The sequence below is a fragment of the Cibotium barometz genome, chromosome 6 (assembly GCF_041138505.1).
Source record: "Cibotium barometz isolate CiBa-2024 chromosome 6, ASM4113850v1, whole genome shotgun sequence".
NCBI lineage: Eukaryota > Viridiplantae > Streptophyta > Polypodiopsida > Cyatheales > Cibotiaceae > Cibotium > Cibotium barometz.
This window is the reverse complement of record NC_141051.1, coordinates 24,779,095-24,794,224: the sequence shown is the minus strand read 5'-3', so window position 1 is coordinate 24,794,224 and position 15,130 is coordinate 24,779,095. Positions and strand designations below refer to the sequence as shown.

Genomic DNA, 15,130 nt, shown 5'->3' with positions numbered 1-15,130 from the left:
GGGATTCCATTATGGGCAAGGGGGAGTGGGAGGTCTTTGGAGTGCTGATGACAGCGTGAGCATTCCAGTGGCTGAGTTGTCAGCATCTGCTTGCATTCCAGCCGCTGAGTTGTAAGCATCTGAATGCATTGATTATTCTAGATGTTGATGTGGCAACATCTTGTTGATTCTGTCCCTGTATTGTGGAGATGAATGGACGGCTCAGATTAATCCTCCCACGACCCACGGATAAACTTTTTTTTTTGAAGGTACAGGAAATTTTAGAAACACACACACACACACCCAACCTCCGTGAGGTGGAGGCGACCCCGCCGAGATGAGGGGGCTGGGAAACCCATCGTAAATGCTTATAATCAACCCATCAAGGGTAGGCCCCCAAGACTCGCTCTACCAGATGAGCTAGCACTCGTTGGTAATATAAACGTTTTTCATTTTTTACGTTTGCGCAAAGGATAAACCTCGCTTGAAACATTGAGAGCAAAGCCCTAAGTTGTTTTCTGCTTGGCGAGGAGGTTTCCATGGCATCTTTCAGCGTCTCCAGCGTGGTAGTCTCTGGCCGCATCCTGTCAGACCAGGTAAAATCTCTCTCTCTCTCTCTCTCTCTCTCTCTCTCTCTCTCTCTCGCGTGTACACACCGTTACTGTTTGATCGGAAGAAACACAGAAACATTGGTCAATTCCACCTGAAGCTTTCCTCAACAACTTCAATTGTGCATTTTTTCCTTGTTATTCGAATGCCTTTCGCCCTATGATGCATGCGGTTGCTTTTTTAGTTGTGCTTTTTGCCATATATGGTCCTGCTTTTTTCTCAAATGTTATTTGTTGTGGTCTATTGCGTCTCACTAATTGCAGTAATGTTATAATGCTTATAATGATCTCTCTGTTTTACCACTGTGGCATTATTTTCCTTTTTTCCTAGTTGATTTGGAAAAGCCATGTAGTCAGTACTTACAAAAGCGAGCGGTTTGTGAGCTGCCACACAATTTTTGCAGTTCGCGGATGCTTCTAGCAATTCTTGCATCCGCCTTGCACTCAAAAATGACCTATGACTAAAAGGGATTTTGGGACTGCCTGGCATCTTTCCAGTTTCTATACACATTTTCTGAAATGTGGAAGTAAAACATTATATGTTCATTGTTTGTGAACAACCTGTTGCTGCAAACGCTCATAAACTTATGCTAAGATTGTTGAAAGGAGTAGTCATGCTCAAAAAACGTTTCAAGACTTAAAACCCTGCCTCACCAGTGAGAGGCAGTTTAACGTTCTCTTAGAAATCTTAGATTGGTCCATGCATTGGCTCATGATCTATTCTTTGCTAGAACATGTCTGAAAACTATGCTGAAGGGTTGGAAACTTGGATCTAACTCACAAACGATAAGAATAACAAAGTCCATTAGCCTTATCACTTTGTCTTTCTTACAGTTGGTTGGGTTGAGCCACTTGTTACCAAAGGGTGCATAGCCTAGTGGTGTGGGCTTGTGACTTGGGAAGGGGAGGCCCTGAGTTCAATCCCCGCAGGCCCTATTGGTATTGAAGTTGCATGGCCTTCGGGCTGGAAGTCAAAGCTGCTTCTGGGCGGGTACCAAATTGAGAATCTACTCGAGGGAAAAACAATTGTTGAGCCGCTCGTTTTATGCAATCAGCCTTTTTATATGTGTTAAATTCTCAGTCCTTCAACATTTTTAATGGGAAGATCCTTAGCATGAGGACAACTTGGTGTTTTGTAGGGAGATAATGTGCAATTCTTATCATAGAGAATTGACTGTATCATTTAGCTACTTTTGAGTAATATAGTGTTTCAACTTTCCTCTTTTGTATGTGTTTCATTTCCTTATGAAGGTGAGGGATTCAAAGTCCATTTTCAATTTCTTGGCCTTGTTTGGATCTTTGCAGACTAGTGGAGCTCGAGCTTCTGTTTATAAGTCAGAAATTCAAGGTTTGCAGACAAGTGTGACGTTGAGGCGGTGTCAAGTCATTTCTAAGACTTCTCTCTTCAGACAATCTTTATACCATGTTGGGCATTGCCGCCTTTGCTACAAAGCAAAGGCTTTGCCACATGCTTGCATGTCCTTCAGATGTGAGGCTACAGTGGCAGAGGTAGAGGAAGCAGAAGCTCCTGCTGAGAAGTTTGAATATCAAGCAGAGGTAAGAACACGAGTTTGTGCACTTCAGCTCTTTGAGCCACCTGCCTTGGTCTCTCCATTGACTCTTGGGAGTTGCTTGTGGCCGTGTTTTTGACAGGTCAGTCGCCTATTAGACCTTATTGTTCACAGTTTGTACAGTCACAAGGAGGTTTTTCTTCGCGAACTTGTAAGGTATTTCTGCTCAGATACTTTTACACCTTGTGACAATCGTTTGCTCTAAAACTTTCAAAGTTTTTAATTGTTAAAGAGCTTGCATCTCACTGTTCTTTTTCTGGCAGTAATGCAAGTGATGCATTGGACAAGTTGAGGTTTTTGAGTGTCACGGATAATAGTCTGTTGAGTGACTTCCCAGATTTGGAAATAAGAATCAAAGCTGATCCTGACCATGGGACGATAACCATAACGTAAGATTGCTGACGCGATTTGTCTTCTTACCTTGTGGTCTGTTGCTAGATGTGTGCACACACGTTCATGACCATGAATTTCATCACGGTCAAAAGAAAATTAGAGTAACAAATTGCAGGCCTGTTGTTTTAATGAGTTTTCTCTGTGTTTACAGGGATACGGGAGTGGGCATGACTAAACAGGAACTAGTTGATAGTCTGGGGACAATTGCGCAGAGTGGCACTGCCAAGTTTGTGAAGGCACTGAAAGTAAGCTGGTTCTGGATTTGAAACATCTTGCGATTGATGAATTTTAAAGACCTTGCTTACACTTCTGGTCCTTTCACTGCCAGGATACCAAAGAGTCTTCCAGTGAAAACAATTTGATTGGTCAATTTGGGGTCGGGTTTTACTCTGCGTTTTTGGTAGCTGAAAAGGTGGTTATTTCCTTTCTTATACTGTCTTCACTCCTCTGAGAGACTTAAACGTTTAAGTGCTTCTTATGTCTATAACTGGCGATCTTCAGCTGTGATTCCTCTGATTGCAAATGTTCAGTCTGACGCAGCTCCGGACCTTAGTTGGTAAATCCACTGGTTTTGCTACTTGCATTAGGTTGTGGCCACTTGTAGGTGGTATATCCCTTAACCCTGTAGCTTGCTTTTGGTATCCAGTATCAATACTAAGAACACCTACGTAGCACTCTATTGAGTGCTGCGGCCTGCAACAGCCAAGTTGAAATGGAATGTGCTTTATGACTTGCTCACTGTGCATGACATTATGGATTTTTACACTGGGGAGGGCTTGCTTTATTTGCTTTTGTTTCTTGCTTGGGGGCATCTTACAGGTGTTTGTTTCTGGCAGGTGGTTGTTTCAACAAAGAGCCCGAAATCTGACAGACAGTATGTCTGGGAGGGAGAAGCGGACAACAGTTCCTATGTGATTAGAGAGGAGACAGACCCTGAGAATTTGTTGCCAAGGGGAACTTCCATAACTTTGTACCTAAAGGCAAGGAGCTCCACTTCTCTGTAATACGGCTATTAAGTTGCATTGCTTATCTACCATACCATGTCTTTCTGCCTGCAGCCAGATGAGACTTTTGAATATTCTGACCCTGTTCGCATACAAGACCTTGTGAAGAGTTACTCCCGGTTTATCTCATTTCCTATCTACTCATGGGTGCAAAAATCTCGAACTGTGGAGGTATAAAACTTCACATCAATTTGTTAAAACATTTGTTTTAACGGTTTATGCAATGTTTTACCACTAGGTGCTACAAATAGCTCTTTTTCTTCTCTTTCAATTTGGAAATAATTACAATCCTGTTTAGTTAGGCCTAATCCGTATAACAAGTAGTAATGTTTTTTTTTGCACATTTGATCTCTCTTTGAGGCATTTAAATCCTTAGAATAATTCCTCTAAATTTTTGTTCTATTGAGTTTTATAGACACAATTCAATGTTAAATATGTTTGTGCAATTTTTAGGATACTACTACCATCGTGGATGCGGATGGGGCTGTTGAAACAAGTGATGAATCTAAGGTGTGCTCTCAAGCGCAAATGCAGCTGGCTACAGACAATTTATGGGATCTAGCTAATATTTGCTTTCAATGTGCAGGAAGGAGAGAAGAAGACTAAGTTAGAGAAATATTATGATTGGGAGTTGGTTAATGAAACAAAACCTATCTGGGTATGCCATGTGATTTTTGATTCCTTTATGTGGAACTCTCTTTTTGGCTTTACCAGTTTCTTTCACATTTATTAATGGAGAGGTGGTGCATGTGTTTCAGATGCGTAGCCCCAAGGAAGTGGAAAAAGAAGAGTATGATGATTTCTACAAAAGTACCTTTAATGAGTATTTAGAGCCCTTGGCTTACACACATTTCACAACTGAGGTATTTGAGCACAAATCTGATTTTTTTGTCTGCATATCTTCCTTAGACGAGTAGACAAAGTGAGATAGCAATTTGAGACATCTTGGATTTGCTAAAGTTTTATGTGGCCAATCAAAAAGAGCAATGGGAGAGAAGTACTTACCTCTTGTTGAATTTGCATACAACAATATAATGCATTGGAAAGGCTTCTTTTGAGATCATACATGGCAAGGCAATCCTTTTACCTCTCTTGACGAGTATGTTAGAGATCTCTTGACGAGTATGTTAGAGATCTCTATTTAACCTTTACATAGGAGACAACCATAGAGAGGACTCACTTAGATCGACATACAAAGTGAGATTGCAAATTCAGATCTGATGAAGTTTTGTGTGGTTGATAAACTCAAACCGACAGACAAAGTGAGATTGCAAATTCATGTGTTGGATTTGATGAAGTTGTATGTGGCTGATCAGAAAGTAACGTGGGAGAAGTACTCGCCTCTTCTTGAATTTGTATACAACACTATAATGCATTCTTCCATCGGAAAGGCTTCTTTTGAGATTATATATGGCAAGGTAGTCCTTCTGCCTGTCCTTTGAACAAAGGATGAGTATTTGTCACTGATGAGTATGTTAGAGATCTCCATACAAGCTTTGCACAGGTGTAGACAGCCATAGAGAGGACGTGAGAGATTCTTTAAAAGACAGTGCAAGAGGATGGAGTCAGAGTTCTTCATACTATCGTTGCATAGGTGCATATGACCATAGAGGACTAGGGGGATTCATCAAAAGATTGTTGATAAACAGTGTAAGAAGATGGATCTTCAAGGAGGAGTTTGGATTTCACTCAAGCTGGAAAGAGCTGAACTTCGAAAGGACCTTGGCAAAGAGGTAGATAGCTTGAAGCATTGAAACATGTATTATGGGCCTTTGAGAATCTTAGAAAAGACTAACGAAGTAGCTTTCAAAATTGCATTACCAAATCATTGGAGAATTCGACAATGCATTTCATGCGAGTTTGTTATAAAATTTTCAAGGATTTGAGCCTACAAATCTTGTAATTGAAGATCCACTGGAAGTGGATGAGCATAATGAGAGAATTCATTATGAACAAGTTGTGCTTCGTGAGGAGCAAAAGCTCAAAGGTGGACAGCTTTAGAAAAGGTATCTTGTCAAGTTTCAAAAACTACCTGACTACTGATGCTTGTGTCATGTGCGACACATCTGTGGGTGTCTCATGCACATGGATCTTACTTTCAGCTGCCTCTTAGCAAGATGAGACACAAAATATGGTTGATTTGGGTACTTTGGACAGCCCAATAGCCGCCCAAAGGTGCTTAGGACATGGCCTTAGGTAGCGGAAGCTCAAAGGTGGTGCATAGCAAGGGAAGATACCTTGTGAAGTTTTGAAAAATTACATGAATGCTGATGCTTGTGTCATGTGCATCACATATGTGAGTCACATGGAGAGCATCACGAGCTCGAGGATCTTCCATCGATGGTACTATTAGCAAGACTCTAGAGGGGGATGAGAACAAGGAGTAGGAGTAGAATGAACTACTCAACTATTTTGAGTACATCATTGGATAGCTTTAACACTGAAGATGTGATCACGGAGTAGGCCGTTCGGCAAGCCCACTTTCCTTTTACATCTCTAGATAGAAAAGTTGAGGGTTTGGTGCCAGTACGATCACTAGCATTAAGTATGAGACCCGTGGCGTCAAGAGGGTCATTTAAATCACTGAATTTGTGGGCCATGTTTGACTAGAGGGCCCGTATGTTTGCATTATGCAAAATGTGATGAAATTTCTAGTCTTAATCCAAGTGTGAGGTCAGGTTTCCTAATTTTCTCGTTATTTCCCATCTTTTGGTGAAGAGAGCATCCAAAAAGGTGCACAATGTGTTGTCATTCACATCCAGACCAGGGATGTGGGATCTAGTACTTTGAAGAGGTACAAGGCACTTTACAACCGGTTCAAGAAATTGCTCGTTTGGAATAATCCTCCTCCTTCCCCCCTTCCACCCAAAGAATCACAAGATTGTTCTCCTATGAAGCTCGAACCCTGCGAGAAAACTCCCTTAAAGCCTTAGTAAGTACATGGAGGCAAAGATGTAGGAGAGAGTGTCGCCCTTCGCAGAATGATCCTAATAATGAGAAAGAAAGATAGACCATGGTGGTTGTGTATTGACTATTGTCCACTGAACAAGTTGTTAGTCAAAAGTTCATGCCACATTGACTACATCCTTGAGTGGTGCTAATGTGTTTTAAAAAATTGACCATCAAGTTCTGATTATAGAGGCAGACATCCCCAAGATCACATTTTGTATCAATCGAGCTGACTACAAGTTTGTGATGATGCCCTTTTCGTTTGATCAGTGCTCGAATCACATCTAATCGGATTATGATGCGATTATTTAAGCTCTTGATAGGCAAGTGTGTGTTCATTTTTCTTGACGACATACTAGTCTTTTCAACTACCATAGAATAACATGACTGTCATGTGGAGCAAGTTGAAGACAACGAGCTCTATATCTATAACAAATTCGAGGGTTCACACATCACTATTAATGGGATTAAACACTTAAAATATAGGCACACAATTTATCCAACCTTGCTCCCCCCTCCCCCTAAAAAAAAAAGGATTTTATTCCAAAAGGAGTCTGCTCCAAATACAAGATCACAATTGCTAAGGGTTCACTACGATTCTTGTAGGTCTCCACATACCACGCGCGAGGATCATAGACTCGACGTTGTACATCGCATGACCACGATAGATTGTGGCTAGCAACTCACCACCCAACTGTAGGTTTAGTGCCTCGAACCACCCTCGAGCCTGAGGTCCAATTGCCGTGAGCTTGCTTGGTATCAATGGCCCCAACCTAGCATCCGAGACCACTAGGTCAAAGTACCCACCTTGCAGCTCCATGGCCACGAGATCCTGTGCGCTTCCTCGGTAGCCCTAGGCCATCGCGTGACTACTTGACCTCGTCTAACAAGTGACTCCAAGGTCACTTACATAGTAATGACCATGCTATTATTTGCCCTTGCTTTATTTATTAGCTTTCCTGCTATATTTATAAGCTTTTATCCCTAGGCTCTTGGCTAATCTAGACCTCATCTTGCTAGCGCCCTTAGCCCACGTGCGAACCCTCTAGGTTCCCGTGCACCAAGTCGTAATCCTAATCTTGGGTCAATCTTATCTCTTCACCATTTTAAAAAAGAACTATCCACTCATGTGGAAAAGTAAGAGCATGCAACAAATTAGATTCCATCACAGTTTGGCAAAGACCTCGAAAAATTAAAAAAATACTAATTAGGGGTTGTACAAAAAGTACTTGAAGACAAGCGTCACGACTTAGTGTATGTGTAGTCAAGACTATTGAGCCATTTGTGAATGCGCTGAATGAGGAATGCAATGATGACTTTATGCTTTTATATATGCTTAGAGGAGCTGGTCGGCCTGCTGTAGTGTTTCAGCCTGCAGCTTGGACAAATAATCATAAAATTATTTCTTTAAATGCTGTGCTTCATGCAATGTTTGCCCACACCTGATGGCCTTCACACTGATGCTACTGACGACTGGCTATTTGGGTCCCCTACTGGCTGCCAATTGTGGTATGGAGGCTGCCGACCAGGTTCCCGTGTCCTCCATGCTGCTTATGTTGATGATGATCCTAATGATGATGATGATGATGATGATGATGATGCTGCTCTAAATGCTGTCCTAATCAGGCGTGCACGTGACAGGGTTCATGGTAAAGCCTAGTATAATCTCTTCACCATTTTAAAAAAGAACTATCCACTCATGTGGAAAAGTAAGAGCATGCAACAAATTAGATTCCATCACAGCTCGGCAAAGACCTCGAAAATTAAAAAAATACTAATTAGGGGTTGTACAAAAAGTACTTGAAGACAAACGTCACGATTCAGTGTCTGTGTAGTCAAGACTATTGAGCCATTTGTGAACCCATCAATATGTGTGCGAATTCGTACTTGAATCCCACTTGACAACCCACAGTCATCGCCGATCGGTTGGCAAAGGCGAAGGCGAAGGCCCGACGCTATCCTCCCTCAAAGGATGCTGGATAACGCGATTCTGTTTATCTTCTAGCCTTACTGCTGGTGGCAGGTAAAATCCTAGCCATCCCGGTGGCTTGACTTGCTCAAGATCATCATTGTCAACTGACTCCACGTTGTTACTGCTGGGTGTCTATGGAATTACTGCTCTTTGACTCTATATAGTTCCGGTGCACACGAAACGTCCGTGAAAGGTGATGGGTTACGGGTTGGAAAGATGTGAAAGGTTAGAGAAAGCGTAAAGGATTTTAAGGTGGAGGAGAGGGCTAGGGTTACGTTTTCAGCAGTTGGAGACCAAGGGTGTTGATAGTGTAGTCCATGTTCGCCCAAACTTGCAAGTATGAGCCAACAAAGAGGGCAGGGTTCAATTTATAGGGGCAAGTTTTGCTAGCTTTAATTTTGTGTTTTCTAAAAAGAGCTAGGACTTAAAAGACCCTCTTAACTTTTCATGCAAGAAAAAGCTTGTCTTGCTTTTATTTAAAACTCCACTCCCCTTTTTAGGGTTTGGCTTGAGCTTTTTTCACCATGCGCTTTTTTCTGATGCGCCCCCTCCTCAAATTGTTCCCTAGCTTGTCCACGTATCACATATGTAATTTCCAACGAAGCTGTACTGACTTTCCACCTTGCCTTGTGAGCGGATGTACCCAGCCCATATCGGCAATTAGACCTCAAGTCGAGGGTGGTTCGAGGTATTGAACCTACCGTTGGGTGGTGAGTCGTTAGACACATGTAGAAAGTGGTCAAAATGGCCCTAGTGCCTAGTGCCCAATTGATATGGTTCACACACATTTTTAAGTGTGTGAACACATAAGTTTAATAAAATTTTTTGAAGTCCCAAAGCAAGGCCTCCACCGGTTGGTGTGGAATGTTTGGTTGAACACAATGCTAATCAATACACTTAAATACACTAAGATTTAATGGATAACAAGCACAATACAAAATGTAATTTGTTGAATTGACAAGAGAGCAAATTGACAAGAGACGCACAATGAGCCAGAACGATTGCGGCCCCTCCCTCAACACTGAAGATGTGGAGTACTAGTTGCACTTGCGGAGCCACTTGGCTCTAGTCACACTAGAGTAGTAGTTCTAGTCATAGTGGCTAAAAATAGACACAATGGCTAGTCACACTAGTAATCATCATGTCCCCGAAAAGAGATTTTGGAATTATTGATGCTCTTACATGATAGCTAATCATGCTTAGGGAGCCAAATAGTGACCGTTCATGTAATTAATACAAGTCAAACAATCAAGCTTCGGTGATTCACAATCACCTAGCTTGTGAATTTCCTGATGCACAAGAACCTTCTTGGAACTCACACCCTCTACTTGAGAATTCCCAAGGCCGCTTTCCTAACTCTTCCGCTGTCATGTGCATGCACGTGGAATCCCTGAAGGGTAACAGATAAGGACAAGATTATGGAGCTACAACAATTAGCATAGGTAGGGAAGGCATTTGGAATGGACCAGGAGACTGTCGGCAAGCAAATAAAGAGATGATCTGGTGTCGGCTGCAACGAAGGCGTGTTTTGTGTTGAGGGAACTGGCAGACAGCAAGTCGGCTAGGCTAGGCTCTTTGTCAAGTCGGCCAGTTCATAATTCCTTCGAAGGTCTATAAATAGCATTGGCTAGGCTCTTTGTTAGTCATTCAGTCCCCTTCTTGGGAATGAGGACTAGGATTAGACTAGGGTTTTCAACCTTTTCAAGGGCAGTCTTTGGCTTGCTAGCAATGTACCCTTTTTGTATTATATTGAATATATTGAAAATACTGCTCTCTCTCTCTTTTCTATCCATCTTCTACTTGCGTTTTACATCAGCATGTTCCAGGAAGGTGTTTAGGGCTGAAAGAAGACTCCCAAAGCTTTTGCATGTTACATCCACCTTGCGTAAGAATTGAAGAAACAATCCTCCTCATCAGAAGTGGAGTCTTCAAGATGTCTTCACAAGAACACTTCACACACACAAGTATGCAACAACCGAGAAAAGCCTCTCTTTCATGCAATTAAAATTCTGGAAACACTATAAAGGTTTCACTGGCAATCAATTTTTTCTGTTTATAGTGTTTTTGCTGAAAATTAGGGTTTCTATAGCAGTTTAGGCAGATTAGGGTGTCTTGCAATATGTCCGCTATGTCCTCACATTGTCGTACAATAGTCTGTACGGTGATGGTTTGGTAGTTGTGCATACGTTTATACAACCTTGGTCTTATAGCTTCAAGTGATGGGGTGAGATTTAGGCGTCTTCTGATGTGTGCATGAGAGCCACCAAGCATGTGTATTTATATGTTGCCAAACCTACTTTTTCCTTGCTTTTACAAGTTTTTAATGTTTTCTTTCCTTCACCTTTGTCTGTATCAAGGCTTCAATAATAATGTTTTCCCTCAATAATACATGAGCTGCCCATCACAACTTGAGCGCCCACATTGTTAAAAAGTCCATAAATCTTGGTAAGTGTGTGGAATATTAATAAATGCTTGTAATCTCGTAAGTTTCGGGAATGGGGACATCACCCCTCCCTTCGAAACGGTTGTGCTCAACCGTAAGAAAAGTCATATAATCCGTAACTTCTTGTATAATCCAAATATTCAAGACCGTCAAGTTCTGCACAGTTCAAAACCCTCAACTTCCACAAAATAGATCCATATTCCCAGAAAATAAATCTAGGAGTCCATAATGCCAAACCATAATAGATAAACATGTAAATCCAGACAAAATTCTGTCTCTAGTAATTGCGCACTTTGGCCTTGAAAATCCTTACGAACACCATGTACATGGTCGAAATACAGTCAAAATACCCGATGGGAATTCCCCAAGGGAGCCACAAGAGGGCATAAACCCCTAGGGCCTACTTGCCATAGATACCATATATATATATATATCCTTGAGTAGAGAGTACTCAATTTCCTCCGCAAGAATCCATGTCCCACAAGTAAATGGGCGAGACAAAATAAGTCTCCATAATCCTTGGATGATACTAATATAATATATACCTCCATCATGAGAAACCATATAGAAGCCATACTAACCAAGCTTTTAAATCATTAATACTTTCTTGAAACACATTCAAGAAAACATACGACTTTCTCCTTGCAAAGATTCAAGTGTAGAGATGTACAATACCAATGCAACAATCTTGCAAGTTATAGAACAAATACTGCAATCTTACAAAGCTCAAAATATACTTGGCTTTCTATGTTGGTTGGAGTCGAATCTCCCTTGACCTTGAATACGAAGAGGAAGTCCTCTTGTCGAAGCCAAATATTCTGAGATCCAAAGTTGAATTTCTCCCATGGCTAGTGCTATGAGGGAAAATCTTTCTCGCAAGTCACTTGCTTGTGCTAGTTGTGCACAAACCCAATTTGAGAACCATAAGGCTATTTTCTTGTGAGACAGGGGTGGCCATAACCACTCCACTAGTGTCCACCATTGTAGGGCCAGTTTGCGTGCTAGGCTATCGAGCAGGTGGCCTGAGGCTTCTCCAGCAGGTGGCCTGAGCAGGCTGGAAGCAAAACTCGATATTTTCCTCTGTGAGCTGGAAGAAAAGATGGCCATTGCACAGACATGACTTTTGTTTGTGAACTGGCAAACTGCCAGAGGCTTGAACCTGCCAATGAACAATGCCGTTACAATGTGTTTTGGTTTCAGACGTTAAGTTGAAAAGAGACTTGGCTTGCTGTTTTTTTCACAAATCTCTCTCACTGAAGTGTACACAATTTTCATACGGTCTGAGATGTGGTTTTTCCTAATAAGCTGTGTGGAGTGCACCTTGTCAAGGTTGGGAGTCAATTTCGAACCAACCTAATTTTAACAATGCTTCTTGTTAATTGTGGGTAGCTTATCATTCTGTCATGTTGGGATGTTGTAGAGTATCCAGGGTTCTTTAGTTTTAAAAGTGCTCAGTTGCCTACAAAGACAAAGCTAGTGAATCTGTATGTTTTGGTTTTGCCGTTTTGTAGGGTGAAGTGGAGTTCAAAAGTCTTCTGTATATCCCAGGGATGGCTCCTTTCAATGCGGAAGAATTGTACAGCAACAATGCAAAGAATATTCGCTTGTTTGTAAAGCGTGTTTTTATCTCTGCTGATTTTGATGGGGAATTGGTATGTCATTAAATCTTGCAACAGAGAGACCTTGATCAATTGTTTGTGTTCTGTACCTTTATCTTGGTTTTTCTTGAATCTGAAGCTCTCTATGCAACCATGCAGCTGCCTCGCTATCTTGGTTTTGTCAAAGGTGTTGTTGATTCGAATGACCTTCCATTGAATGTTTCAAGGGAGATCCTACAAGAAAGCCGGATTGTAAGTATGATGGTTGGCTTGCTTGTGGCTTAAATTGGTCTTCTAAAAAAATCGTTGTCTCATCATGAGTTTGGGCTGCAGGTTAGGATCATGAAAAAGAGGCTTGTTAGGAAAACTTTTGATATGTGTCAAGAAATTGCGGACAGGGAAGACAAGGAGGTGAGTGCTTTTTTATTAAGCACATATGCTTTGTCATGATTATGCCATCACACTTGGTTTCTTGCTCGCTTTTTAAGGAGTATGACTAATTCTTATCTGCTTTGTCATGCATGATCGAGCTTTCACGTGGCTAATTATTATTGTATTACACAGGCATACAAAAACTTCTGGAAAAACTTTGGCCGAAGTATAAAATTGGGATGCATAGAGGATTCTGCCAATCACAAAAGGCTGACTCCGCTTCTACGATTTTATACTTCAAAGCATGAGGATGACCTAGTCAGTCTGAAGGGCTACTTGGAAAATATGAAGCCAGACCAAAATGCTATTTACTACTTAGCAGCAGACAGTATAAAAAGTGCGAAAAGTGCACCTTTCCTTGAAGCACTTTTGAAGAAGGATTATGAGGTATGTTAGCCCATTGTGCAGGCATGACATGATGTTCCTGTAACTCATGCAAATTTTTTAAACTATTACAAGGTAATGCGAGCTCTATGTACAGGCATGGCATGCTGTTCTTGTTTAGTTTTAGCATCACTTATACCTGCCAATCATGTTTCCGATGTAGGTGCTTTTCCTCATCGAGCCAATCGATGAAGTGGCCATCACCAACCTTCAGGAATATGAGGGAAAGAAATTTGTTGATATTAGCAAAGAGGACTTGGATTTAGGTATGATATAAGCAATTAAGAATTTCTTGGTGTGTTTTATCAGTGGTTTTTTAATTGCTGATGGTATGTTTTGACGCTGTGCTCGGGCTGAAGGTGGAGATGATGAGGTAGAAGACAGAGAGAGAGAGAAGGAATATCAGCTTCTGTGTGACTGGATGAAGCAAACACTTGGAGACAAGGTGGCTAAAGTGCAAGTTTCTAAGCGCATAAGCTCCTCACCTTGCGTCCTTGTCTCGGGAAAGTTTGGATGGTCTGCCAATATGGAGAGGTACAGCAACTGTTGAGTTTTTGGACACTACAGGGATTATTTTTTGGGGTTGGACAAATGCATAAAACATTGCACTCTTTTTGTCACAGGATAATGAAAGCACAAACCTTGGGAGATGACTCAACAATGGAGTTCATGAGGGGAAGACGTGTGTTAGAGATTAATCCTGATCACCCCATAATTAAGGACCTTAATGTGAGTATTTCTAGCATTTATCTAGTTTGCTGCAGTCTTGGATCCTTAAAACTAATGCTGTGCAGTTTAGTCCTTTTTTTTTCGTTGATGGTGTAAGAGATTTTGCAGGTTGCTTGTAAGGACACTCCAAGAAGCTCTCGAACTCAGAAGATTGTGGAGATGCTGCACGAGACTGCTCTATTATCAAGCGGTTTTTTTGTAAGTCTCGAGGCTTAATTTCCCCGTCTGTCATGGTTTTGCTTAGATTAGTGTACTCATTTTTCTTCTTTTGTGTCTATGTTTCAGCCTGAAAATCCTGCTGAATATGCTGGGAAAGTGTTTGAGGTTTTGGGTTTAGGAATGGCTAGTTCAAGCCCACAGTCGGGTTTTGAACACGATGAGGCACAGAGTTCAGTGACTGAGACAGTTGAAGCTGCAGAGGTGGTGGAGCCATCCGAGGTTATTGACACTCAGAATTAATTGGGTCACGTTTACAGAGTTGTGGTGATCCAACGGCGGGCTAATGTGTTCATACATGATTGCGGCATTAATTTTAGGTATATTTTCCTCAACAGGAAGATGAGGCGATGGTGTGAAGAAGCAAAGTTCATGATGATCATATTAATGAGTCCTATTCATGCTTGGAAATGTTGGTGCTACTCATCTTTAATTTTGTATATTGACATACAATCCCCTTGTAAACATGAAGGCAGTTCTCTCATTCTGTAGCCATCTCTCTCTCTCTCTCTTTCACTCTCTCACTCCTAGGCCTGCCCCCATCCCCCTCTCTCTCTCCCCCCCTCTAAGTTGTCCCCATCTCTCTCTCTCTCTCTCTCTCTCTCTCTCTCACACACACACACACACATCATGCACATGATCCTCTCCCCCTCTCGCGCGTGCACACACACACACACCCCCCCCCTCTCTCTCTCTCTCTCTCTCACACACACACACACACACACAGGCGCGTGCATGCATGCATGCACACACTCCCTCTGTCTCCTCACACTCTCCCACACATAGAAGCTCTCTCTCTCTCTCTCTCTCTCTCTCTCTCTCTCTTACACACGTATGCACAAACATACACAC

At 41.8% G+C, this 15,130-nt stretch overlaps 1 protein-coding gene across 1 annotated transcript; it reads left to right on the top strand.

Annotated features, from left to right (window-relative positions):
* Nucleotides 1-394: 394 nt before the first annotated feature.
* LOC147637553 (heat shock protein 90-5, chloroplastic-like) lies at nucleotides 395-14,762 on the top strand. Its single transcript, XM_086799350.1, has 20 exons — nucleotides 395-575; nucleotides 1,893-2,144; nucleotides 2,241-2,314; nucleotides 2,422-2,547; nucleotides 2,703-2,796; nucleotides 2,880-2,963; nucleotides 3,388-3,531; nucleotides 3,610-3,726; nucleotides 4,009-4,065; nucleotides 4,142-4,213; nucleotides 4,314-4,418; nucleotides 12,431-12,571; nucleotides 12,677-12,769; nucleotides 12,851-12,928; nucleotides 13,082-13,336; nucleotides 13,497-13,599; nucleotides 13,693-13,867; nucleotides 13,957-14,062; nucleotides 14,171-14,260; nucleotides 14,348-14,762. The coding sequence occupies exons 1-20, from the start codon at nucleotides 519-521 to the stop codon at nucleotides 14,519-14,521; spliced, it is 2,397 nt and encodes a 798-aa protein (XP_086655476.1). The 5' UTR covers nucleotides 395-518; the 3' UTR covers nucleotides 14,522-14,762.
* The last annotated feature ends 368 nt before the right edge of the window (nucleotides 14,763-15,130 follow it).

Bases quoted from the DNA above. Each gene is read 5' to 3' on its own strand.
- LOC147637553 (XM_086799350.1), top strand. From the start codon at position 519: ATGGCATCTTTCAGCGTCTCCAGCGTGGTAGTCTCTGGCCGCATCCTG. The intron at 2,548-2,702 runs GTAAGATTGCTG...CTGTGTTTACAG, and splicing joins CATGGGACGATAACCATAAC to GGATACGGGAGTGGGCATGA. The intron at 4,419-12,430 runs GTATTTGAGCAC...GCCGTTTTGTAG, and splicing joins ACACACATTTCACAACTGAG to GGTGAAGTGGAGTTCAAAAG.